The sequence below is a fragment of the Carassius auratus genome, chromosome 5 (genome assembly GCF_003368295.1).
Source record: "Carassius auratus strain Wakin chromosome 5, ASM336829v1, whole genome shotgun sequence".
Lineage (NCBI taxonomy): Eukaryota > Metazoa > Chordata > Actinopteri > Cypriniformes > Cyprinidae > Carassius > Carassius auratus.
In genome coordinates, this window is record NC_039247.1 from 2,678,043 (window position 1) to 2,705,665 (window position 27,623).

Below are 27,623 nucleotides of genomic sequence, written 5' to 3' on the forward strand. Positions count from 1 at the left end.
TTATAAACAGTTTATAATGGTTTTCACATTAAGCTTTTTTGCTCCGCCCTCTTCCTCCAGTTACAAATAAATTACATCAAATAACTTTTTTTTTGTCTTAAGTCCACGTTCATCTCCACCCTTTGTGATGAGATCTAGAGTCTTATAAAAGAATATCTTCTGCCTGATCTGAGAGAAAACAACTGCTGGTGTTGTATATTTACAACACAACACAACACAAGAACAGTGAGTATATGTTTTAAAGCTTTTACAACAGCTAATTCAAACTCTTAATGTGTAAATTGCCTACCGTAAATATATAAAAATGTATTATCATTATTAATATGCAGTGCTAAGTACTTGATTTGGACAACTTTAAAGGCGATTTTCTCTCTACATTTTTTTATTTATCTTTTTGTACCCACCGATTCCAGATTTTCAAATAACTCTGCCAAATATTGTCCTATCTGAACAAATCATACATCAATGGAAAGCTAATTTATTTTGGATGATAATTTATTTTGGATGCTAAATAGGGTGGCCATATGTGCCATTTATATATATATTACTTAAAACATCTTAAGTAATTTGACCAATAACATACAGGTAGGTATTGTTCATAATCGACCAATCGTGGCACGTTGCGTGTGAGAAGGTGAGAACGGTCATCCTGCTGCTAAATGACTTAATGTAGATGTAATGTAAAGAAAAAAATAAATACCACTGTTAGCAACTTTATTTATTTAGCTTTTTTTTTTTTTTTTTTTTTTTTAAGTGGTTCAATAAGTTTCAGGTAGAACTGTGTAACTTAAATGTTGACTTGTTTTACAGATGATTGCATCCAAACTCCAGGAAAGGTCTGTAATCCTGCTCAGATTCCAGCATTATACAGTTGCAATCAAAATTATTCAACCCCCTCTACCTGCAAGACATTTTGCTGCCAATAACAACGTTTTATAAAATCATTCAAACTAAGCATCAGTAAACTATTAGTGAAGGTTTATTAACACACACCTGAGAACATTGATGAACAAGTTGATGAAAAAAAAAATCTTATTGGGTTTAAAAATTCATGTACAAAATTAATCAACCACCAAAAGTCACATTTTGTGCAAATTTTACATTTTAAGCGCTAAGAAGCTTCTGTCTGTTCTGCTGGTGTGCCTTAGTTGGCCACCAGGGGGCTGTTTTATAAAACAAGTTTACCAAATAAACCAGGCTTATTTCAGTTAGTCTGACTTACTTTAACTTGATCTGGTTTCATAAAGCAAAATTACCATAGGTCAAGATCAGTCACTCTGGCAATTTTGCTGGTAAACTAACCTGGTCCAGGGCAGGCAAACTGTCAGGCTACATCATTCTGCTCCATCTAGTATCTTTGAGTGAGCTACAAGTTCAACATGCTCTTAGAAGCTTCTGGTGTTGGCAGTACAATCAGCCCAATAGCTCAAACTGCTGTAATTCAATTATGTTATGCCGCTTTTCCTCCGAAATTACCCGGAACATTTGTACCAGGAACTTTCTACCCAGGAACTTTTCCCCCCAGACCTGTTGCTTTCTGTGTTTCCACCACGGTCTAAAGTACCGGGAATATTAGGCAAACAGTCTGGTGACGTAGGTCTGTGCGCGTTTCTCAATACAGTTTAGACTTTGCGCATTCGACTCGAGAGTGTGATGTCTGTGACAACGAAAATCCTGTAATTCTGTAGTACAGTCACGTACTTGATAACATCGTGATTACTGTACATTTACAATAAAACGAAATAGGAAATAAAATACAACTGCCTCCTTTCGTTTTCCTTTAAACATGAAACAGCTGCAGAAATATACTTAGTTCAGGGATGTGTACATCAAGTTCAAGTTCAAGTCTGCTTTATTGTCAATTTCCACATGTACAGTACATACATACAGAGAATCGAAATTGCATTACTCTCAGACCTCGGTGCATACAGATAACAAACACTTAAAAAAAAATAAAAAAAAATAACTAGATCAAATATAAAATGTAGATTCAACTATACAATAAGGGAATGATAAAAAAAAATACATATAATAAAATTAAAAATAAAGTTAAGTTATTAAGTTAAATAAAGCAGTGCAAGGCAAATGACAGATATAGGGCAAATCAATGAATGATATATACAGCCATTACAATGAAACAAAATAATATATACATTTGCCTTTTTTATTTTCATTTTAACATATAGATAAACTGAATACAGACCAAAGATAACCTGTTAGATTCACCCAAAACAAATTATATTTTATGTTTAACTACTAAAGAGACATCAAAGCTAGCAGCAAATATCAGAAGGTCTAGCCGAGGTGAGGCTGCTCTCGACGGATAGATGATCACTGGGCTCCCGCTGATCGTGTGGAGCTCACCGTCTCCGAGATCGGCGAAAAACTGTTTTAAATAGGTGCTGTCTTTATAAATAAACCACAGATTTGAGTTTTAAACAACTACATTGTTACTTGAAATACTTTTAAAATTACGTTTCATGACACAATAACAGTAATATTTTGAAAATGATCCAAATAAATGGTGGATGGTGGAAGTCCCGCCTCCGAAAGTTCCAGAACTTTGAAAAAGTACCACCTCGGCAGCAGGGACTTTCTGAGGGGCATATTTTTTACCCGGAACTTTATTTAGTTACTGGTGCCTGCCGTGGAAACACACAAGTACCAGGCCCTAGTTCCATATGGCCAGACCAGGGGGTTAAATAATTTTACACTAAACACAGTTAATGTCTATTACAAACTGGATCATTCTGCGATCTTTTCATAATTAATTTCTGAGTTAATTGATTGCAAATCTAAATAAATTTTTTTAATGAAATATCAGGATGTCTGTCTATGTCTCCATTGCAGTGTTGAAGTGAGAATTGCACGCTCTCTACATACAAAGGAGGAAGAGTTTGTATTTGAACGGAGAAAAACAATTTTTCAAAGCCTGCAGAAACTCAAGATACACTGCAGTAAGGTAAAAAATATCATACTGTATGTTTACTATTAGCAGTGTAATCCCAGATTACACAAAAATCATCTGGCCTACACCCTTCAGAAGTTCTGGGCCTGATCTCTGCAATGTATTTGGGCCGGTGTCTTTTGGTCAATACTGGCACGGATCTGTTTTTCCGCATCTGGACCAGAACTGGGCCAGCCCCCAATCATAATGATGATTTGGCCCAAATGTGAGCCAGATATGATCCAGCTATGTTCTTGATCTGGTCCAGTATCATGCTGGATCTGGACCAGCTAATATTATATCTACAGTATATATATAGGCCTTCACACACAAATTAGTAGAATACATATCTAAAACTCAATTCACATTTATTTGTGAAGTGCTTTTCACAATACATATTTTAATGCAGCTTTACACAAAATGCATGTTTCTACGTTACAATTAAGAAGTAAATGAAGGGTGACTTGTGTCAGAATAAGTGTCCTTAAGCCACCCCAAACAGCAACATAGTGGTGGCCCAGATCCAGCTCACATCTGACCCCCTTTTATTCTACATGACAATTTATAGACAATAACTGAACATCACACAAAAAGCTAAATTAAAATGTATATAAAACATTACCCCAAGAAGTACAAGTATTGTAATCAAGTAATTACTATACATAATATTTAATGCACTTAAAAAAAGACCATTCTCATGAGAATGAAAATAACCTGAACTACCAGAGGGAAATTGTTATGCAACAGTTATTTCAAATGTGTGCTTGAATTGGTTTTAGATGTAATAGTTTTTCGCAATGTCATTTTTCAAGGGAAATGCAAGCCCTCTGACTCGCCAGCTTCAAGTTTCATACTTAATATCATAAGTATGCATAAGTAATGAAGAACTATTGTAGAACTAACAGGTAACTACACTAGTGTTAACTACTAAGGAAGATGTGTTAACTAAGCAGTATGTAATACAATTTTGATTGTGTTAAGTAACAGTGAGCTAATCAATAACTAATGTATTCTGTCATACCTCCTGAAGAACTACTAATTATCTATTAGTTAAGGTCCAAGAAAAATAACTATGAAGTAACTACTAATAAACAGTTATACACAATTTCATTGAATTGTGACACTTCCATATACATTTCATATAAATTCATATACATTTCATATAAATTAGCATAAGTAGTAGTAGTAGTATGAAAATGCAATATTAATAAATGCAATACATTTAATAGTGGATTTGTCTGTGTAGTGAATTGTTTTGTAAGAAAATGGCTTCCGATAGGAACCTCACCACCACTCCAGTGCCTTGTGACAACTTCCCTAAGTTTTTATATTATATATACAGTACTGCATCTGTGCCTCATCAGCATATACCACATGATCCATTCATTCAATTCCTGTACAGTATGTCAGTCAAGGGCAGAGGGAAATTGAAAATACAGGTTACAAAGTGCAACTGGCTGCTGGACTTTCTGACACTCAGCAGCAACACATCCAGCACCATCACACTGAACACTGGGGTCCCCCAAGGATGTGTGCTGAGCCCCCTCCTCTTCACTCTGTTGACCCATGACTGCACACTGTAACACAACTCCAACCTCTTCATTGAATTTTGCGGATGACACGACTGTGGTGGGTCTCATTAGCAATAAAGATATTACAAAATACAGGAGCGAGGTGAGCCGCCTGGCCGAGTGGTGCAGTGACAACAATCTCTCTCTGAACGTGGAGAAGATGAAGGAGATTGTTGTTGACTTCAGGAGAGCGCACACTCAGCACGTTCCTCTGACCATCAAAGGTGCGACTGTGGAGAGAGTGAGCAGCACCAAGTTCCTGGGTGTGCATATCACAGAGGACCTCTCCTGGACTGAAAACACAGCAGCACTGGCCAAGAAATCACAGCAGCGTCTCTACTTCCTCCCCCCATCATGTACACCTTCTACAGAGGCACCATCGAGAGCATCCTGTCGAGCTGCATCACTGTGTGGTATGGCGCCTGCAACACGTCCTGTCGAAAGGCTCTGCAACGCATAGTGAGAGCAGCTGAGAAGATCATTGGTGTCTCTCTCCCCTTCTTCCAGCAGATTTACGGAACCCGTCTCACTCACAAAGCCCTCTGTATCACAGGTGATCCCACCCACCCATCACACAGCTTCTTTAGTCTGCTGCCATCAGGGAAGAGACTGCGTAGTCTCCAGGCCAGGACCAGCAGACTGAAGGACAGCTTCATCCACCAGGCTGTCAGGAAGCTGAACTCCCTCCCGAACTTGCCCCCCCTCCCCTCTTCTGCCCCAGGCACCACTGAACTATGAACAAGATCCCACAACCCCAGGTCCTTCGACCCCATCCCTCCCCCCAATATACGATGACATGCACCAGTCACTTTGTGCAGCATTGGTCTGCTCACTACCTCATTCAGCATGGAACTGACGTCATTCTACTACATCATCAGTCAGTTAAATAAAATAACTGATCTTGAGCCCTTTAATCACTTTAATCAGACTAAATAAGCTTTCTTTTGTGCACTAAAAATCTTTTAAATGCACTGTTGTTCACTTCATTGATTTGCACGGTGCTTTGTAGACCTCAAAAAGGCGCCGTACACTTTTGTACGGGCTAACCCAAGGATTGCAACGATGCCATGTTTTTGAGTCTATGGCTAACGGTTTATGACCTGCGGCCAAAAATATAATTTTTTTTTGTTTTTTGCACTGTAGCACCCCTGTTTGGCCGATTGGGCTGAGACATTTGATAAGAAAATGAGCTCTACGATCTGTCCAAATTTCAGCTCTCTAGGCCTTACGGTTTGGGCTGCACGTTCAGTTCTAGGGCAGAATAATAATAATAATAATAATAATAAAAATCCTAACAATAGGGTTAGGGATAGGGTTTCAGCACTGCCTGCTTGAACCCCTAATTAAAGCTGCAAGCAGCATTTACGGGGTTCAAGCATTTAAGGCATCTGAGGTGGTCAGAGCCAACCTGGACGTATGGATGACCGTTAAACACATCCAAAGTGGAGAATAGGCTAACAGACAGACACACACACTGAAAGTAAATTATTAGACTAATAATATTAATACTCTATAAGCATATGCACACACACATTTGCATTTGCCTTGCACTGCTTTATTTAACTTTATTTTTAATTTTATTATATGTATTTTTTTACATTCCCTTATTGTATAGTTGTATCTACATTTGATATTTAATCTAGATTTTTAGGCTCTACTGTTAATGTTATCTGTATGCACCGGAGGTCTGAGAGTAACGCAATTTCGATTCTCTGTATGTATGTACTGTACATGTTTAAGAATTGACAATAAAGCAGACTTGACTTGACTTGACTTGTGATAAAAGTTCTCGATGGAAGTTAACTGGGTGCCGGTGATCCGATGAGCAGTTTTCACCATCCGATGGAGTGCTTTGCGGTCAGATGCGGAGCAATTGCAGTACCATACTGAAATGCAGTTTGTGAGGATGTTCTCTATGGTACAGCAGTAGAATTCCACAAGGGTCCTGGGACTCAGGGGAACTTTCTTAAGGCTCCGTAAGAAGTAAAGGTGCTGCTGGGCCTTTTTGACAAGGTTGGAAGTGTTTAGGGACCAGGTGAGGTCATCAGAGATGTGGATGCCAAGGAACTTGCAACTCAACACACGCTCCACTATAGCTCCGATGTAGATGGGTGTGTGTGCATGACTCCTAGTCCGCCTGAAGTCCACAATGATCTCCTTTGTCTTCTGGGTGTTTAGTTCTAGATTGTTGGTGACACACCACACAGCCAGGTGCTGCACCTCATCTCTGTAGGCTGACTCATTGTCATTCTTGATCAAACCTACCGTGGTGTCATCTGCAAATTTGATTATGATGTTGGAGCCATAAACAGGAATGCAGTCATGGGTGAATAGGGAGTACAGGAGAGGGCTCAATACACAGCCCTGTGGCACGCCGGTGCTCAGGGTGATGATGGAGGATGAGAGGTTATCTAATTTAACAGACTGAGGTCTGTTAGTCAGATAATCTAGAATCCAAATTCATATGGGTGTGCTTATTCCAAGCTGGCTGAGCTTGGAGATCAATTTGGAGGGGATTACCATATTAAATGCAGAACTGAAATCAATGAATAGCATTTTCAAATTTGTGTTTTGACTGTCCAGGTGGGTGAGCGCAGAGTGAAGTGCCGTTGAGATGGCGTCCTCTGTTGACCGATTGTGGCGATAGGCAAATTGGGGTCTAATGTAGCAGGGAGACAGGATTTGAAGTGCTTGGCAATAAAGGGGTTGAGTGCAACAGGAAGGAAAGTCGATTGGGACCGAGGCAGTGGAGTGCTTCAGTACTGGCATGATGGTGAGTTTTGAAGCTAGTGGGGACAGCTGTTTGGGCCAGGGACAGATTGAAAATGTCTGTGAAGACCTCAGACAGCTGCTTTCCATGCATTCACCTTACAGAGCAGAGCTGAAGTGGGGCACGGAGTTAGGTGGTTTGATATCTGTGATGATTGTATGCCTTGCCACATACGCCGGGGGTCTGAAATACTGAAGTGTTCTTCCATCCTCTGTTTGTCTCCAGACCTGAAGGCTGCATCTCTTGATTTGAGCAGGAGGTGAACCTCACTGTTCATCCAGGGCTTCTGATTGTGGAAAATCTGTATTTTTTTTGTGTGTGTGTGGTCACACTGCTCACACCTCTGTTGATATGCTCCAGGACAGAGTTGGTGTAAATGTCAATGTCGATCTGAGAGTTTGTGGTGGCCTGGACAACAAACTCACTCCAGTCTGTGTGCTGGAATTGATGTTGAAGAGTGGATTCAGCACCTTCCAGCCATATTTCAACGGATTTATCCTACACTGACACCTAATTGTAAAGTTTTACCAATTATTTTTACTAAATATATGTATCTTTTAAGATATAGATAGGAAAATATATTTGGTTATTCTGCTGAAAAAAAATCGCATATGTTGGTTAGTTATTTTTTGATGCTGGGATGCTGGTTTATGCTGGTCCTTTGCCAGCACATGACCACCATAAACCAGCAAAGGACCAGCATAAACCAACATCAAAACATACCTAACCAGCAAATGCTAATTTTTTTCAACAGGGTACAGCATCCTCGTTTCCACAGATACGGCCCAAATCTGCTTTGAGATTAATGTTCCCACCTACTGAAACCGGGCCCGGGCTGGATCTATGTTAGAGCACTGAAACAGAAATGACTGTAACGTGGATTTGGCAGTTTGAAAACGGATCTGGATCTAAAAAATAAATGCCAGTTGAATTTAATTGTTTGGGCTGAGTTTGTTGTTAATTATTATTATCTTTAACCTATTGTAAAACCTGACTGTTTTTTCTTAAAATGATCAACGGCGTTGTTGCGGATCAACATTTTATTAAATTTAAGTTTATTTGTATGCTCTTTTCACAATACAAATATTTGCAAAGGAACTTTACAGAAAATTAAGTTTCTACAATATTTATTAGTTACTTATCAATGGTGACCTTTAGTTTATGTGCATATGACAGAAATGTTTGGGAAAATCGATTAAAGATGTAATCAAACAGTCGAAGAACAGTATCAACAGCAATTATACGATGCAATCAAACATTTAGCAAAATTTGGTAGTTCTGTTTGATTCAGGGTTGGCATCATCTGAGGTCTCTAAGAGGGTGACATAATCTCTTCAGAGGTGTTCTGGATCCAGATTGGAGCTTGTGTAAATCCTAATTACCATAGGATGTCAAACCCATGGCAAAAAAGAGAAGCAAATAGAGACATAATTAGCATAGCTGCTGTTCTAACCAAGTAATATTAATTAGTTTAACCCAAGTTTCCCAATTGAAACTGTGTGCATTTCAGGATGCGGTGCCAAACATTGCATTACTGGGTTCTGGAGGAGGACAAAGAGCCATGGTGGGTTTGCTGGGATCCCTGGTTCAGCTTGATAAAGCGGGTCTTCTGGACTGCATCCTTTATCTGAGCGGAGTCTCTGGATCCACCTGGTACAAACCCTGAGAAACCACAAACACAGAGATTGAATTGGGTTGAATGTTAAAACTGAGAGCAGTATGTTCTTCTCTGAAGGTGCATGGCCTCCTTATACCAAGAACCAGACTGGTCCACCAAATTAGACACTGTGACAGACAATATCTTTAGGAGACTCATCGGTCCAGGAGTCAGCTTTAAAGACAAACTAGCCAAACTGAAGAAATATTACTATGAGAAAGACCACTTCAGCTTGACTGACGTCTGGGCAGTGATGGTCGTCACAGAATATGTGAAAGAGGTCTGTAATTATTCATAACTATTCACCATCCTCTGCTATAGCAAACATACATGCAACAAGGTCCAAAGTCTGGAACCGGATTGAAAATCTGAGATTTAAAGGCTAGTATGAATTGAACTGAATTTAAGCAAAATTGGTGATTTAATTGTATTCATTCTCTTTACAAAATCTCACTCTTATGGACTCCATTCTGTAAGTTTCTCTAAGATGTTTTTTTTTTCTTCAGATTGACAAATGCAAACTGTCAGATCAGTGGGACCAGCACAAAGAAGACCCATTTTCCATCTACACAGTGATCGACAAACAATCCAAACAGTGCAAGGACGAGGAAGGTCTGTGTCTGAAAGAATTAAAGTGAGTTTTTGTGCTCGTGTCAGCTGTTATATGGTGGTGTCTTCTGTCTACAGACAAAGATGACCCCTGGTTTGAGATCAGTCCACTTGAAGCTGGTTATTCTCTCACTGGAGCGTTTGTGAAAACATGCAGCTTCGGCAGCCAGTTTGACAGAGGCTCAAAGACAAAACCTCAGGATGAAATGGACATGCTGTACCTGCAAGGTAACAATCTCTGTTACTGGACAGTTAGAAATGCTAAAATTTTTTATAATTTTAACAGAACAGTGATATTTACAGAGTGATTTCTAAGAAAAAAATAATAATCTGAATAATTCAAGGGTTCAAATGATTGTTAGATTGATGATAGATGATAGATTGTTAAATTGCATATTTTGATTTAAAATCATGTTTTTAATTTATTTATTGTAAACACTTTTAAACATTAATGCATTTCCTGCAGCTCTGTGTGGCAGCGCTTTAGCTGATGAAGATGAAATTAAGAAATTCCTCTGGCAAAAAATAAACGGTGAAGCTGCATTTGAAGATTCACTTCTGCCGAAAGTATTCAGTCATTTAATTTCATGTGAACCCTGATTATATATTACTTTTTTCCCAGATTTCTTTAAAAAATTATCCCCTAAATGGCCGAGCAACAAGGAAACAAGGAAAGGTAAATTATTTCTGCATTTATTTATGGATAAGTTTTATCTTTTGATTCTACTGTTCTGTTCGTGCTTCCCACTGCCAAATGAAAGGTCAAACTCTTAATTAATTGTTAATAACAATTAATGGAATGTATTTTTTTTACATTTGTATTTTTATGTCAATATGGTACACTTATATTCTATTTAAATCAATGTCATTGGTCAAAAGATCACAAGTAATCTAAAAGTACTCTGATTATATTACCTAAAGTGTGTATTGTAATGAATTATGTTACTGACTACAATTTGTGTCTGTAAGAGGCTAAAATTAATCTGCCCAGCTCTGTTAATAATCCATAATTTATTCCATATCACTTGATATATGTTACATTCAGTGGACTTTCTGTTTCGTTATTTGGACATCTTCCTTTTCTTGTTTTGTTAATTGATTAATCCCCACCTGTCTCCATTTCCCTGATTACCTCCCGTGTGCTTAAATTCCCTGTCTGTTTAGTTCTTCCTCGTCTGTGATTATTGTTGTAATGTTGTATCATGAGTTAAGTTTATGTATTATGTTGGATGTGCCCTTATTCTCCCTCGATCGTTAAAAGTACCTTTTGGTATATCGTCTTCCTCTGGCACCTTCCTTACACACCAGCTAACCCGTAACAATATAAACGTAGTATTAACATGTAGTAACACTTCACAATTTAGTTCCATTTTCAAATTAAAAATACTGGTAAATCTTTTATTAATTGTAAACCACGTTAATTCAACCAATTACTTATTTATTAAAATCAAAAGATGTATCTGTTATAGGGGTGACCCTGAATAGTCGATGAATCGATGCTTTGATTCGAGGAGCCTGATTCGACTACCAATCTAACAGTCAAATATTTTTGCGGGGTGTTATTGATTATGCCATTTTGACTATATGGGGGAGCTCAAATGTCTGATTTCACATAGAACTACTGGTTTTCTCCCAATACGATAATATACAGCCTATTATGATAAAGCTGTAAGAATCTGAAAAGAAAGAAGCTTCACAATTTAGTTTAATTTTCAAATGAAAAATACTTCTAAATCTGTTATCAATCTTAGCCCATGTTAATTTAACCAATTATTAATACATTATTAAAATCAAAAGCTGTATCTGTTAATACTATTTAATGGACCTGAGTTAACAATGAACTGTTGTATTTTTACTAACAAAATTAACTTAATAAATACTTTAACAAATGTATTGCTCATACATCTTATTGTAAAGTGTTACCGAATAGATAATGAGAATGTCATCAGATACATTTTAGCTTCAAATCAAAGCATCTTAAATGGCTTAAGCACAATGTGTGTATGTTTGCTTGTGGGAATCTAACATGATATCTAACATGATAACATGATGATTTTGGGGGTCTAAAGCACATATATTTAAGACATTCAGCAGTGTGTTCATATTTGTTCAATGTGTGTTTTCTTCAAAAGATCTTAAAGCCCCATCTGTAGAAAAGGGTTACCAGGTGCTCAGGGATCTTGCTAACATGAATCTCGATGTTTTGAATGGCAAAGATCCTTCAGATCTTGATCAATCCATCAGAAACACACTGAACGGTAAGAGTGTGTTAAAATTCATATAAAGGAGACTAGTTATTTTTTAGTTCATTTTAGAGTGCGGTTATCACACTTACTGCAGTGAATATATCTGTCTGTTATTTCATAATAATTGTAATTGTCCAGAAAAAAAATATGGGTCTACTGAACACAGAGAGGATAATTTGATGCCATTTAAATCAAACCGTGAGAGACAGATGTACAAACTGTTCAGTGGTTCGTAATGTCCTAGATCACCCAGATCATTTTGTCAGCTGAAAGGCAGAATGAAAGAAAATAAGGCAGACCATACCAATTAAAATAAAAAAGCAGTATTTCACATCTACCTATATTTAAAATGTTTTAAGGTGTCATGTCAAAACAACAGTTTTTCTTTTTCCCCCAAAACAATCGTATTAACACAAGATACACAAACTACAGTCGTACCTTGCCAAATAACAAGAACTTGATAATGTACATGTTTCTCTCTTTTACAGAGCTCAGTGGAGGCAAACATCAGCTGATTTTTCCTATAGAAAAACTGAATCTCGAAGATAAAGAAGCTGCAGAATGCTATATGAATGAACACACTGAAGATGTGTGTAAGAATTTGAATAACTGGTTCAGTTTGTGGCCTTTTGGTAAGTTGACATCTTTACAATGTATTTGATTTGTATAATGTATTTAGCTTCTGATTTTCTAATTAGATTAATGTGTAAATAGAGAAGCATTAACTCGAAGATTTTCAAAAAAGAATGATGCCTCAAAAGATCATTTTCTTTAGACAACCTGTTATGTAGGTGCTTTAAAGCATAAATCTGTAGAAAACTAACCTTACCAAAAAGTCGTAGACTTAAAGTTTGAATGCAGCGCACGTCACTTTGGATAAAAGCATCCCATAAATGTAAATTTTATTAAGTAAACTTCAAGTATATTTTTAAGTATACTTAATGTAGCAAGTATACTTTTAAGTGTACTGTTTCAATACTCCTTGGGACTAAATTGGCCCACTTTCTAGTATATAAAAGTATACTTTTAAGTATAACAGTATAACAGTAGAAAACTTAACAGTACACAACTAGTTTACCGCTATGTTTGTAGTTTGTACTGCAATTATATTAAAGTGAACTAATAGATATATTGATAGTTTACTAATGCAATACTTTGTACACTTTGAAGTATAGCCTCAGTAAACTACTAGTTTAGTAGTTTTATACTGCAAGTATACTCATAAGTTTTCTTTAAGTAAACTTTACATTATACAGTACTTTAAGTATACTATTATGTCCCCTGTTTAGGTTTTAATTTGTATATAGTTTTGTTATATGAATTTTATATGTAATATGAATGTTATCTGAACATAAAAAACATCCAAATAAAGAACAGAGTATCTGCTTGTAAACAAAAACATTTTAACACTTAAATGTGGAGGTTTAACAAAAAAACAAAAATGAATTGGATTCAGAATGATAATCAAAACCCACATGGAGTTTATCAACACCCCAAAGCTTGACTGTAATTATCACCTCTTTACATTTTATTCCATAATGTTAAAGTTTTGATGCTGTTTCTTGTCAGAGGATAATGTTAGATTACATGTGTTAGTGTGTTTAGTTTCTTTTTCTTCACTTGTTTTTTTGGAAATTCCGAGGTCCGAATTCTATTCTATACAGAAGATGTGTACTAGCGCCCTCTACTGTATAACAATGAAAACATGGATTATAGGAGCACGAAAATAGCTTACATATATTTAGACTTTTTTTTAAGTATAAGTCAAGTATACTTAAATGTCATTTTAAGTATATTTCTGAGGAGGACATAAACCCAATTTCTGAGAAGGCCATAAAAAGTAAACTAAAAGCATCCTTTCCTATTTTTATTCTAAAGAAGTATACAAATAGTACACTTGAATATATATATATATATATATATATATATATATATATATATATATATATATATATATATATTTGTAAAGGCAGTGAAACATCAAGAGAACCATTATGCAATTGTTTTACAGATGTTTTGACAAGCATTCATAAATGCATGGCTCAGTGGATCTGGGGCAGGAAATATGGCTTTCTCCAAAACATCAATGGTGAGAATAGACCTGTTTGTAAATTTGTAATTCAATGTGAAAATACACTCATTTTATGCTGTGATCCTTCAGATGAAACCTTGCCTTCTACTCTTCTGGAAAGTGATATAAGAGATTATGAAGACACCGGACTGCTGCTGAACTCACCCTACTTCTCAGTGCTGAGAAAAGAAAGAAACATTGATCTCATAATTTCCCTGGATTTCAGTGAAGGCGATCCTTTTATGGTATTATATATGAACATATAACACATTAACATATAACAACTATAACATATAACACATAAATTATCATTTCTTCTCCCTTACGCCGCTTCAAACCTGTATGACTTTCTTTCTTCAGTAGAATACAACAGGAATAATCATGCTGCTTTTTTCTCATGACATTCATCGTGACTACCAGAGGTCACACTAACCTTACAAAACATTGACAGATGATTACAAATACTGTGTATCATTTTATTAATAAGAAAATATAAAAGAAAGAAAACCATTAAAACAAGTGTATATGATTTATTTTTTTAAATATTTATCAATAATACCTGGAGAGAGCATTTCCATTAATCTCAGATTTATGATTTCAGTGAATATCAACTTTAATTTCAACTCAAATGTTTGTCAAATGAAGTGTTACTGTTAAACTTTACCACTGCAGACAGTGAGAGAAGCTGCTAAGATGTGCAAGAAACGAAACATCCCTTTCCCTGAAGTCAACATTCCCAGTGAAGACCTGAAGAACCCAGAGGACTTCTATGTGTTCAAAGGCACAGACACTCCAACCGTGATTCACATACCTCTGTTTAATGTGGTCAATTGTGGAGGCAAGTTTAGACTGTCTAGTTGAAAATATATATATATATCAATTATGTTCTCATTGAACTGTTTTACCCTTTCCTCAGATGACATTGATATGTGGAGGAAGAAATATACCACCTTTCAGGATTCTTACAGCGCTGAGATGATCACTGATCTTATGGAGGTCGCTGGAAAAAACATCTCAAACAACAGAGAGAAACTGCTGGAGCAGATAGGTGCAGCTGTTGGGCAGAGAGGTCACAACTAATGAGTTGAATAATAAGTCCTTACTGATTGTTTTAATGTGTGTGTGTGTGTTTGTAAGTAAAACCCATACCCTTTGTCACTTTATGTTGACACATCTTCTAAATAAAATTAAATAAATTAACATTTCTTACAACATCAAGGAGAAAAACACAAAAAATAATGGTCTGTTTATTAAAACAAAGTACATTTCTGTCACGCTGTCAGTCTCTGTTTTCCTGGGTGTCCCCTAGTGAGCTTACTTCTCCTTAGGCACTTCACCATAGGCACTTTAATTCCGCTAGTCTGGTCATGTCTTCACAGTAATTGCACTCCAATTAAATCGCACAGGTGCTGACAATCCTTTGTCATTAGTCTCCCTATATAGAGCTGTCTTTCTCTGTTGTCTGTATGGAGTCCTTTCCCTATGTGCATTGATGTTTCTCGTCTCCCAAGACTTTCCCTACCTTCTCGTTTCATCCGGTTCCCATTTTGGTTTGTCTCTCAAGACTGTTTATTTTTGTATTTTACCCTTCTGTTAATAAACCCATACTTGCAATTGGATCCTACCCTCTCCTTGTGTTTTTCCCAAAACCCACCGTCACAATTTCTTATTCACTTGGTGCTTTTCAATCATGTTTACATTTATTCCAAACTAATAACTATAAGAAATGTCATATTCCATGCATATTTGTCATTTAGCTGGTTCTTTTCAGTAGTCAAATTATTTGTGGATCATCAGTCATTAAAACTTAGTAAACACTGTCATGTAATTTTATTTCCCCAAACTGATTTCTCCTTAATAGGCTAGAAGAAAGTGTTTTCAAGTCTGAATGTGACGTGACAACGTCTAATTGAACTGTTGACTTACGTTTTAACTAGGCTTCTCATTAACACCATATATTCGAGGATGCGGTGCATGGAAATAAGAGGCGGGTTTATCGGCCAATCACAGCCCTTTTCTGTTTGATATATATTAAAATACATTTTTGCAAGTTTGAGTCTGTTCCTTAATGCTTGACATTCACTAAGCAAAAAATAGATGATAAGCAAATCAACCATAGCCTACTACAGACTTGATAACAACTGTGTGCTCTTCTGTAATGAATTAATAAACCGCTCTCTAAAAATATGGTTTTGTCATGGAAAATTATGTCCTAAACTTTGTCCTGGTCATTTGATTTCAAAAAGCATTTATATAAGCATACATTTCTGACAACTGTCTCATAAAGTTTGTTTCTACTGCTTATATAGCTTTAAAAAAAAAAAAAGTAAAAAGCCTTTTGTGCACATGCAGGCCTAAGCGCATGACTTCACCAGTAAAATATTGGCTCTTTTATTCAAGAGCGGGATTACACCATGTACCACACTGCACTTTCAGAGTGTTGACAACTTGTGCATTTATATCAGAACAACACACATGACAGGTGAGGTGTATTCCAGAAAGTGGGTTTTGTTGGAAACCCAAGAGTGTGTTAACCCCAGAAAAGGGAAACTCAGTGTTTTCTGTTCCAATAAAAGACAAAACTAAACCTCTCGGTAAGTTACCATAGTAACCTGGTGGGGAGCAGGTTTTCTTCTGTAAACCCAGAGTTTCTTTCGGTCTCCTCCCCCTTTTTAAAGCTTAAGCAGTATTTTATTACCTCATTCATTCATTCATTCATGCTGAAAAAATAAAAAATGAAAAAGCTTTTATTGCTGAGATTTTTGTTTCATTTCAAATACAAATGTCTAAAAATTCTTAAATCTTGATGTACTTTCTATAATTAAAAATATATGCGATATATAGTTTTGTTTCCTGCAGTAAACAAGTTTAATTAATTGCCAGCGGGGTAAGAAACATAATCTTAATGAAAATGGAAACAATTATTTTTTATCACCTGACCACTTTAATTTTCGTCATGCCGGCATGGTAAATATAACAAAAATGCATTTTTATAAGAGATTATGTAGATGAGGAGGCTGCATTTAAGTCGTCAATTGATGCAATTTAAATTTTTTCTTTCTCTTTCAAATGTTGCAAGCTCTTGATATGCTGTTTTATAAAAAAGTTCGGGAGGAACAGTCGCAGTTCATTAATTACCTGATTAACACAAGTGGAGACCAATCAGTAATCAACTCATGACAAGGTATAAATAACAGCAGAACCTATCTCTGTTCATTGACGATTTTCAGCATCCCTCCTCCACCCCATTTCTCTTCACTTATAGATCCATCTACTCTTACCACAACCGGGGGGAGTACTCTGGGTTCGGGCCATATCCCGAGCTCGGAGCCCTCCACCCGGACAGCACGCCAAATACGCATAAACTTACAGTATTAATATACGTAGATGTGAACTCGTGAAGTATAAAGAAGATTTGCAAAGACTAAAGTCTCAAACCCAAAGAGATGTTTTTTTTAAAATAAAAGTTAAGGGTCAACCACACCCTCCTAAAATGCCTCGTTTAAACATGCCCCCACATCTCATGTGGGAAGATTTGCATAATGCCACCAAAATGTTCACGTAAAGAAAGAAGGCTTAACTTTTATTCTTGCTGCAGTATTGTTGTACTTTGTACAACTTAGTATTTTGTTTGGCCTTCCAAAAGAGGACAAAACTAGAAATCAGTGGTTAAGTTGTATTTACAACACTGTTCCAGAACATTTCAACCCAAATATTCAGATGTGTGCAATACATTTTATGGAGGACTGTTTTTCTGATCTCCTGGCTGTTCTGACTCAGTACGTTGCAGACTGTAAGTACGTTTTTTATATTTTAAAAAATTGCCACTGATGATTGTAGAGTAGTAGATGTAGAGTAGTGCTTGTTGTACAGTGACTTTGGTTTTCAAAAAAACACAATGGACCAACACCAGCAGATGACATTGCATCCCAAATCATGTGGAAATTTAACACTGGACTTCAGGCAACTTGGGCTATGAGCTTTTCCACCCTTCCTCCAGACTCTAGGACCTTGGTTTACAAATGAAATACAAAACTTGCTCTCATGTCATGTCGTCACCTTTATTTATATATTGCTTTAAACAAGACAGTGTGTCAATAATGCAAAATGACAGTCAAAGGCAGTCCATCATCGAATTGAGTGATGCCATCATGTAGCTCAGTTCAGTTTAAGTCAAGTCATGTCAAGTCTGCTTTTGTCAATTCTTCCATATGTACAGTACGTACATACAGAGAATCGAAATTGCGTTACTCATAGTTCAGTGGTGCCTGGGGCTGAAGAGGGATGGGGGGCAAGTTCGGGACCGAGTTCAGCTTCCTGACAGCCTGATGGATGAAGCTGTCCTTCAGTCTCCTGGTTCTGGCCTGGAAACTCCGCAGTCTGCTTCCTGATGGCAGCAGACTGAAGAAGCTGTGTGATAGGTGGGTGGGATCATCTGTGATGCAGAGGGCTTTGTAAGTGAGACGGTTTCCGTAAATTTCCTGGAGGGAGGGTAGAGAGACACCAATGATCTTCTCAGCTTCTCTCACTATGCATTGTAGAGTCTTCCGGCAGGACGTGTTGCAGGTTCCATACCACACAGTGATGCAGCTCGACAGGATGCTATCGATGGTGGCTCTGTAGAAGATGTACATGATGGGGGGTGGGGCTTTGGCTCTCCTCAGTTTGCGGAGGAAGTAGAGACGCTGTTGTGATTTCTTGGCCAGTGCTGCGGTATTGTCGGTCCAGGAGAGGGCCTCTGTTTTGTGCACACCCAAGAACTTGGCACTGCTCACTCTCTCCACAGTCACACCATTGATGGTCAAAGGATCATGCTGAGTGTGCACTCTCCTGAGGTCAACAACAATCTCCTTCATCTTCTCCATGTTCAGAGAGAGATTGTTGCCACTGCACCATCCGGACAGGCGGCTCGCCTCGCTCCTGTAGTTTGTTTCATCCTTGTTGCTAATGAGACCCAGCACAGTTATGTCATCTGCAAACTTAATAAAGAGGTTGGAGCTGTATGACGGTGTGTAGTCGTGGGTCAGCAGAGTAAAGAGAAAGGGGCTCAGTACACATCCTTGGAGGACCCCAGTGTTCAGTGTGATGGTGCTGGATGTGTTGCTGCCGACCTGTACTGCCTGAGGTCTTCCAATCAGAAAGTTCAACAGCCAGTTGCACAGCGAAGTGTTGAGCCCCAGCTGGACCATTTTGTGAATGAGCTGTTGAGGTATGATTGTGTTGAATGCTGAACTGAAGTCTTTGAACATCATTCTGACGTATGAGTCCTTTTTTTCCAGATGTGTGAGTGTTGAGTGGACGGCAGTGGCGATGGCATCATCGGTCGACTGGTTGGACCGATATGCAAACTGTAAGGGGTCCAGGGATGGGGAAGGATAGATTTATGTGGTGCATGATTAGCCGTTCAAAGCACTTCATGAAGATGGGAGTAAGTGCAACAGTAGTCATTGAAGCAGGATGGAGACGGCTTCTTCGAGACTGGAATGATGGTGATAGTTTTGAAACATGTGGGAACAACAGCTTGACTGAGTACTGGTTGTATTCAGGCCCACTTCATCTCCAGATCTGAAGGCAACGTTCCGCATCTTCAAGAGTCTGTAGACCTTCCCTGTCATCCACAGCTTCTGGTTGGCCTGGACAGTGATGGTTTTTGTGACTGTAACATCATCAATACACTTGTTGATGTAGGCAGTGACAGTCTCTGAGTACTCCTGGAGGTCAGTGGTGTTATTGTATGCGGCAGGCTGCTTAAACATATTCCAGACAGTTGTTACAAAGCAGTCTTGAAAAGCTTCTGATGATCCTTCCAGCCACACTTGAATCTGTTTTTGAACTGGTTTGACAAATTTAATGAGCGGTCTGTATGCAGGTATTAGCATGACAGTCATGTGGTCTGAGGCTCCGAGGTGGGGGAGGGGGAGGGCTTTGTAAGCTCCTCTCTGTGTGGTGTAAACAAAGTCTAAAATGTTATTACCTCATGTTGGAAAGTTAATGTGTTGGTGTATTTTTGGAAACACACTCTTTAAGTCAGCACGGTTGAAATCCCAAGCTATGATGAGAAAAACATCAGGTTGGACTGTCTGCTGCTCATTGATGTGCTGGTACAGTTCATTTAGTGCACCGTTCCTGTTGCTGTTGTTGTTTGGGGGGATGTAACCCGAAACAAATAGTATGGCAGTATATTCCCTCGGCATATAGAACGGCCGGCACTTAATAATCATAAACTCCACCAGGGTTGAGCGGTGTTTGCAGACCACAAAAGCATTGCGGCACCATGCATCATTGATGTAAATGCAAAGCCCCTCCACTGCGGGTTTTTCCTCCCTCGACGAGAGCTCTGTCCACTCGATAGCATGTCAGCTGATTGAGCTGAATAGCATCGTCTGGATCGCTTTTGCTGAGCCATGTCTCTGTGAACAATATACAATACAGAACAAAAGTTTGGACACACCTCATTCAAAGAGTTTTCTTTATTTTCATGACTATGAAAATTGTAGATTCACACTGAAGGCATCAAAACTATGAATTAACACATTATATATTGAAATTAATTATATATGAAATTATATAAATAACAAAAAAGTGTGAAACAACTGAACATATGTCATATTCTAGGTTCTTCAAAGTAGCCACCTTTTGCTTTGATTACTGCTTTGCTCACTCTTGTCATTCTCTTGATGAGATTCAAGAGGTAGTCACCTGAAATGGTCTTCCAACAGTCTTGAAGGAGTTCCCCGAGAGATGCATAGCACTTGTTGGCCCTTTTGCCTTCTGTCTGCGGTCCAGCTCACCCTTAAACCATCTCGATTGGGTTCAGGTCCGGTGACTGTGGAGGCTTACCAGACGAAACCAGTAGTTCAATCCCAGGCTGCAGCAAAGTCAGATTGTGCAGAAGAATCATCTGTTTCCTGTGTTCTTGTCCCGGTTGTCCAGGTGTCAATTCAATTCTGGGTCCAGGTGACTGCAGTGACCATCTGATCTGGATACAGAGTGGATCTGGTGGCTATGGTGACCTCGGAATTAGAGAGAAACAGAGTAATATTAGCGTAGATGCCATTCTTCTAACTTTGTAGCAAGTACATCTGATGTTATGGGAAGTTTTCCCGGTTCTGGTTTACCTAATTAATGCAGCCTAAAAGTCCTTTAATGTATTTGGATATTAGAAGCGTATTAGTATGTTATGTGTAAACCAGGTTAAAAAGATGCGTCTTTAATCTAGTTTTGAACTGCAAGAGTGTGTCTGCCTCCCGAACAATGTTAGGTAGGTTATTCCAGAGTTTAGGCGCTAAATAGAAAAAAGATCTGCTGCCCGCATTTGACTTTGATATTTTAGGTATAATCAAGTTGCCAGAGTTTTGAGAATACAGCGGACATGGGGAACCATATTGTAACAAGATCTTGTTCAAATACTGAGGTGCTAAAACATTCAGGTTTTTATAAGTAATAAGCAAGATTTTAAAATATATACAATCTTTAATAGGGAGCCAGCCAGTGCAGTGTGGACAGGACCGGGCTAATATGGTCATACTTCCTGGTTCTAGTAAGAACTCTTGCTGCTGCATTTTGGACTAGCTGTAGTTTGTTTATTAAGCGTGCAGAGCAACTTAACAATAAAGCATTACAATAATCCAACCTTTAGGTCATAAACGCATGGATTAACATTTCTGCACTTGACATTGAGAGCATAAGTTGTAATTTAGATATATTTTTGAGATAAAAAATTCAGTTTTACAAATGCTAGAAATGTTGCTTTCTAAGGAAAGATTGCTATCAAATAGCAAACCTAGGTTCCTAAGTGATGACAGAGCAGCCATCAAGTCGTAGACAGCATTCTAGGTTATTACATAAAGAGATATTAGGTCCAATAATTGACACCTCTGGTTTTTTTTTTCAGAATTGAGCAGTAAGAAATTAAACATCATCCAGTTTTATTTTATTTCGACTATGCATTCCGTTAGGTTTTCAAATTGGTATTTTTCTCCGGACTGTGTAGAAATACAGAGCTGAGTATCATCAGCACAACAGTGAAAGCTAACACTGTGTTTCCTGATGATATCTCCCAAGGTTAACATGTAACATGTTAATGCTTAACAAGCGTTACGAGTAATGGCCCTAGTGCTGAGCCTTGAGGTTCTCCATACTGCACTTGTGATCTATATGATACCTCTTCATTCACTGCTACGAATTGATGGTGGTCATATAAGCATGATTTTAAACATTTTTATGCACTTCCATTAATTCCAAGAAAGTTTTCTAGGCTATTCAAAAGAATGTTGTGGTCAGTATATGAATGCAGCACTAAGATCCAATAGAACTAATAGAGAGATACACCCACGGTCAGATGATAAGAGCAGATCATTTGTAACTCTAAGGAGAGCAGTTTCAGTACTATGATACGGTCTAAATCCTGACTGGAAATCCTCACAGATAAAATTTTTCTTTAAGAAGGAATATAATTGTGAGGATACCACCTTTTCTAGTATCTTGGACAGAAAAGGGAGATTCGAGATCAGTTTATAATTAACTAGTTTTTTTTGGGGTTCTAGTTGTGGTTTTCTGATGAGATAACAGCCAGTTTGAAGGTTTTGGGGAAATATCCTAATGACAATTACAAATTAATAATAGTCAGAAGAGGATCTATGACTTCTGTAAGCACCTCTTTTACGAGCTTAAATGGAATAGAGTCTAACATACATGTTGTTGGTTTAGATGATTTAACAAGTTTATACAATTCTTCCTCTCCTATACCAGTAGTAGAGAATGAGTGGAACTGCTCCTCAGGGGATCAATTTAGCTTGAAGATCCTCATAATGGTGTGGTTCTCTCGGTTGGTTGTGCATCTTTTCTTCCACACTTTTTCCTTCCATTTAACTTTCTGTTAACATGCTTGGATACAGCATTCCATGAACAGCCAGCTTCTTTGGCAATGAATGTTTGTGGCTTACCCTCCTTGTCAATTTAGGGCTTTTTGGACAACTGTTAGATCAGCAGTCTTCCCCATGATTGTGTAGCCTAGTGAACCAAGCTGATAGACCATTTTGAAGGCTCAGGAAACTGTCAGGGATCTGCAAGAATGAGACTCAAATGCAAAATGAGCAAACAAGGGTATTTTATTAACAAAACATAGACTGGAACAGCTGGGGGAATTTGCAGTGAAATGGTTCAAACAGATGGGCAGGGCAGACAATAATACGGGCAGGAGGGATGACCACTGAGACAGTCCAAGATGACCACGGGCTCAAGCACAGAGTAGGCAGGAAACCCGTAGCTTCAATTGAAACACAAATGTCACCAGTCTAGTCGCCAGGTAGAGACTCACGAGACCAACACATGCACATGCAACATGCAAGTGCTGATTCTCTGTAAAGCATCTGCGTCTAGCTCTTTAGGCACAGTCCTCTTACGAAAGGGTCCCAAAAAATTGGTATGGCACGGTTCGCTATTTTGGTACCATTCACAACTTCTGACAGTGGAAATGGGAGTAATTATGTACTGTACTGTAATGTACCAAACCATAAGTGGAAATGAGCCATATTAAAGCCATATTAAATTTGCCCCCGCACTTTTTTTCTTGACAAGTGTGTTCACATAGAGGTTTTCAAGGTCCAGTGTGAATAAATCTAGATTTAAATGCAAAGAGACCAGATATGCATGGCTTTATGTGCAACATTAAGTTAGTGCTTAACACTCTCCTGTAGTGTATGTTTCATTCATACTCGACTTATGACATGCCTGGAAATCCTTAATACGGACAAAGGCATCCAGTAATTGATGTAGCTGAACTGAATACAAAGCAGAAACATTAGTATACCATCAAAAGTAAGGCAATCTACATTTTCCTATGAAAACATTGCCTATGACATAATTACAGGCTTATGCTTAATTAAACGGTGGTGTGTTCAAGCAGGTATAGTTATGTTAGACTTTTTTAGTAACATTTTAGGCTAGGCCCACCTGATTATCTCTGGGCCCACCTACATTCTGATTCCTATGAACTATATAGATATATGTCGACTAAATGAGTGAGTGGTTATCAGTGGTTTTCAATAAAATAGTTTGGTGAAACAATGGTCTGAATATAAGTTGACTAAAGAACAACTTTAAATCAGTTATTTCATCTGGAAAATGTATCAACATTAACTGGAACATAATTTTACCTAAAAATAAAAAATAAAATAAAAACATGTAAACAAACAGTGAGGACTTTGCCTCATTTCACAATGACTTTCATTAGTTGTATCCTTTCTACCCGACGACTGCATCAATCTGCTCCAGCAGTTTCTCTCTGTTGTTTGAGATGTTTTTTCCAACAACCTCCATAAGATTAGTGATCATCTCAGCGCTGTAAGAACCTTGTAAGGTGGCATAATTTTTCTTCCAGGTCTCAACATCATCTAAAGAAAAAGTAAAACACTTAAACATATTATATTTTAATTTTATTTAAGTAGACAGTCTAAACTTACCTCCACAGTTGACCACATTAAACAGAGGGATGTGAATCACGGTTGGAGGGTTTGTGCCTTTGAACACATAGAAGTCCTTTGGGTTCTTCAGGTCTTCAGTGGGAATGTTGACTTCAGGGAAAGGGATGTTTAGCTTCTTGCACATCTCAGCAGCTTCTCTCACTGTCTGCAGTGGAAAAGAAACACAAGCACTTTGAAGCACTTTCCGAAAAGCAACACAGCATTAATTAACCGAACGCTTTAGACAGAGATTTCAGTTTACATGTACATTTAGTCATTTAGAAGATGCTTTTATCCAAAGCGACTTACAAATGAGGACAGTGGAAACAATCAAAAGTTTCTGTCGGCATAGGTTGGCATGTTCCACATTTACACCACCAGTCCGTGTTCGTTCTGATTCTCCCTTCGACATCAATCTGTTCTGCATCTTGTCTTACAGCTTCCAAAGTTTGTAACTCCTCGTCTGTGTATTCTGGCTCAAAACTATATGGTTCTGGATCTTGGTTTGATACACAGTAAAATTCCTCTGAGTCTGACAATTCCTCAAAGTCAGCCATGATGACGAGTCACGTCTAGCTAGTTAGTCACGTTTGTTTTGTGTTTACGGAACCATCAACAGGGCGTCTCGGTTGCTGTGTTAATCACTCCGCCCAAGTAGCCACTCCGCCCAAGTAGCCACTCCACCCAAGTAACATTAGCTGTGCTACTACGCCTAGTGAGAATATAGTTCCCAGTATTTATATGATTAAAAATGGTCTCTGTCTCATATAGCCTTGTTATTTGTACACGCTGTGACTATACAGATCACAACATGTAAATAGGAAAATGTTTGCATTATTTTGTCACTTATTGGGATTACTATGCTACCATTATCCATTTACATCCAGTCTTTGTGCTAAGCTAGGCTAGCAGTGGGTGCGTCAAATAACACTTACAGAAAGCACAGAAATGAAAAAGGTATGTATGGACTTATCTAACTCTGGGGGATACTGTGAATAAGTTAAAGTCCCAAAAAGTCGGAGTGTTCCTTTAAGGTTAGTATGTCCATTCGTGGTCATGAGGAAAAAGCAGCAATATTAATAAAAATAAAAAAATCTCCTTTTTTTTTCTACCGAACAAAAAGAGAAATATAGTTTGGAACTATATGAGGGGAAGTAAATGGTTAGGCTATCTATTTCTTTAACTTTAATTATAGAATGTGCTATATGTTTGTATAATACCTTGAAAGGATCGGCTTCACTGAAATCCAGGGAAATGATGAGGTCAATGTCTCGTTCTTTTCTCAGCACTGAGAAGTAGGGTGAGTTCAGCAACACTCCGGCGTCCATATAGTCTCTCGTCTCACCTTCCAGAAGAGCAGCAGGCACTGCTTCATCTGAGGGAGCACAGCGAATAAGTCTGTTTATTATATAATTCACACGGAATTGCCAGTTATTATTAGACTTGTTCTCACCTGTCATTTCGTGAAGGAAGTTATATTTCCTGCCCCAGGTCCACTGAGTCATGCATATACAAATGCTCGAGAAAAGAGCTGAAATAAAAATGCACAGTAGTTCTTTAGTAAATTATACTGTAATATTCTGTATATTGTTTTTCTAGTGACCATATTTGGAGATGAAAAAGTAGGTGCTGTAAAGTAGGTGTGTGTGCAATTATATACATTTTAGGGTAACACTTTAGAATAAGGTTCCATTAGTTAATGTTAGTTAATGTATTAATTAACATGAACAAACAATGAATAATACATTTATTACTGTATTCATTCATCTTCGTTAATGTTAGTTAATGAAAATACAGTTATTCATTGTTAGTTCATGGTAATTCACAGTGCATTAACTAATGTTAACAAGCACAACTTTTGATTTAAATAATGCATTAGTAAATGTTGAAATTAACATGAACTAAGACTTATAAATGCTGTAGAAGGATTGTTCTTGCTTAGTTCATGTTAACGAAAGTAGTTAACTAACATTAACTAATGGAACCTTATTCTAAAGTGTTACCCATTTTAGTTTCAAACATAGTTTTGTGTGAACAGCCTATCAATGAAGAGAAAGAAATCACTCAGGTTTTATTAAAGGGGGGGTGAAATGCTATTTTGATGCATACTGAGTTTTTTTACACTGTTAAAGAGTTGGATTCCCATGCTAAACATGGACAAAGTTTCAAAAATTAAGTTGTACATTTTAAGGAGTATTTTTGTTTCCAAAATACTCCTTCCGGTTTGTCACAAGTTCACGGAATTTTATATTTATATAACTTATATGGGTTCTAAGGCACTTCTGCCGGAAGAGCGCACGCTCCCGTATAGCAGAGCACTGAGAGCACAACAGACTTCACTGATCAGAGCGAGAGCGTCGCGAAATGTCACAAAAGAAGTGTGTTTTTGGTTGCCAGGGCAAGACAACCCTGCACAGATTACCAAAAAAAAAAAACAGCATTAAGGGACCAGTGGATGGAGTTTATTTTTATAGAGCATCAACGGAGTTGTGCAAGTGTTTGTGTTTGTTCCCTGCATTTCGAAGATGCTTGTTTTACAAACAAGGGCCAGTTTGACGCCGGATTGGCGTATCGTTTATTTCTTAAGGATGATGCAATCCCAACGAAAAAGGGTCACGATCGTGTGTTGGAACCGCAGGCGGTGAGTAAAACTGCTTCAAATATCTCTGCCTCCTTGTTAGTGCGTCCGCCTCCCATCAGAGACCTGGGTTCGAGCCCCGCTCAGAGCGAGTCATTGCTGTTGCTGCTCTTGTTCAGTTTCAGCCTTCACAGTGTCACAGCTTCCAAACGCTCTCAACTCAAAAACCTACTGGCGCTCGTGATTCTTTAGCTCCGCCCACACGTCACGCCTCCAGCCGCTCGTGTTTTTCCGGGAAAAATCGGTACAGACTATCTTTCTCTTATGAATATAATAAAACTAAAGACTGTTTGGAGTTATGAAGGATGCAGTATTACTCTATAGGTACTCAAGATTAACAGGAGATTGAGTGAAAACGAGAATTTCACCCCCCCTTTAAATTTATCTTCATTTTTGCTTGGAAGATGAACGAAAGTCTTGGAAGGACATGAGGGTAAGTAAATGATAAGTGAACTGTCTCTTTAATCATGGTTATGATTTTTGTCATGATCGGAAAAATTCTTCTTTGGCATCAAACCTTTTGTTGCTAATTGGAAACTCTACTAAATCTTAGAGTAAAGAACTTCTTGGTTTATGCATTGAAAAACCAAAAGAGAACAACAATATACTGTTGAAATCATACACACTGTACAGACAATTCAACCTACCCAA

General features: G+C 37.9%; 2 protein-coding genes across 2 annotated transcripts in view; one reads left to right on the plus strand and one right to left on the minus strand.

Moving 5' to 3' along the window:
- Nucleotides 1–201: 201 nt before the first annotated feature.
- LOC113087139 (cytosolic phospholipase A2 zeta-like) lies at nt 202–14,732 on the plus strand. The gene is made up of 14 exons (XM_026255561.1): nt 202–225; nt 811–836; nt 2,851–2,962; nt 8,799–8,941; nt 9,024–9,225; nt 9,452–9,557; nt 9,633–9,782; nt 10,021–10,086; nt 10,177–10,326; nt 11,687–11,812; nt 12,289–12,432; nt 13,812–13,889; nt 13,962–14,116; nt 14,544–14,732. The coding sequence occupies exons 2-14, from the start codon at nt 811–813 to the stop codon at nt 14,730–14,732; spliced, it is 1,647 nt and encodes a 548-aa protein (XP_026111346.1). The 5' UTR covers nt 202–225.
- A 62-nt stretch (nt 14,733–14,794) lies between these two features.
- Nucleotides 14,795–27,623, minus strand: part of LOC113087155 (cytosolic phospholipase A2 gamma-like) — a 174,283-nt gene continuing 161,454 nt past the window's right edge. Inside the window, exon 15 of the mRNA XM_026255562.1 lies at nt 14,795–14,940. Within this exon, the coding sequence (XP_026111347.1) occupies nt 14,860–14,940 (81 nt within the window). The 3' untranslated portion in view covers nt 14,795–14,859. The remainder of the gene's footprint in view (nt 14,941–27,623) is intronic.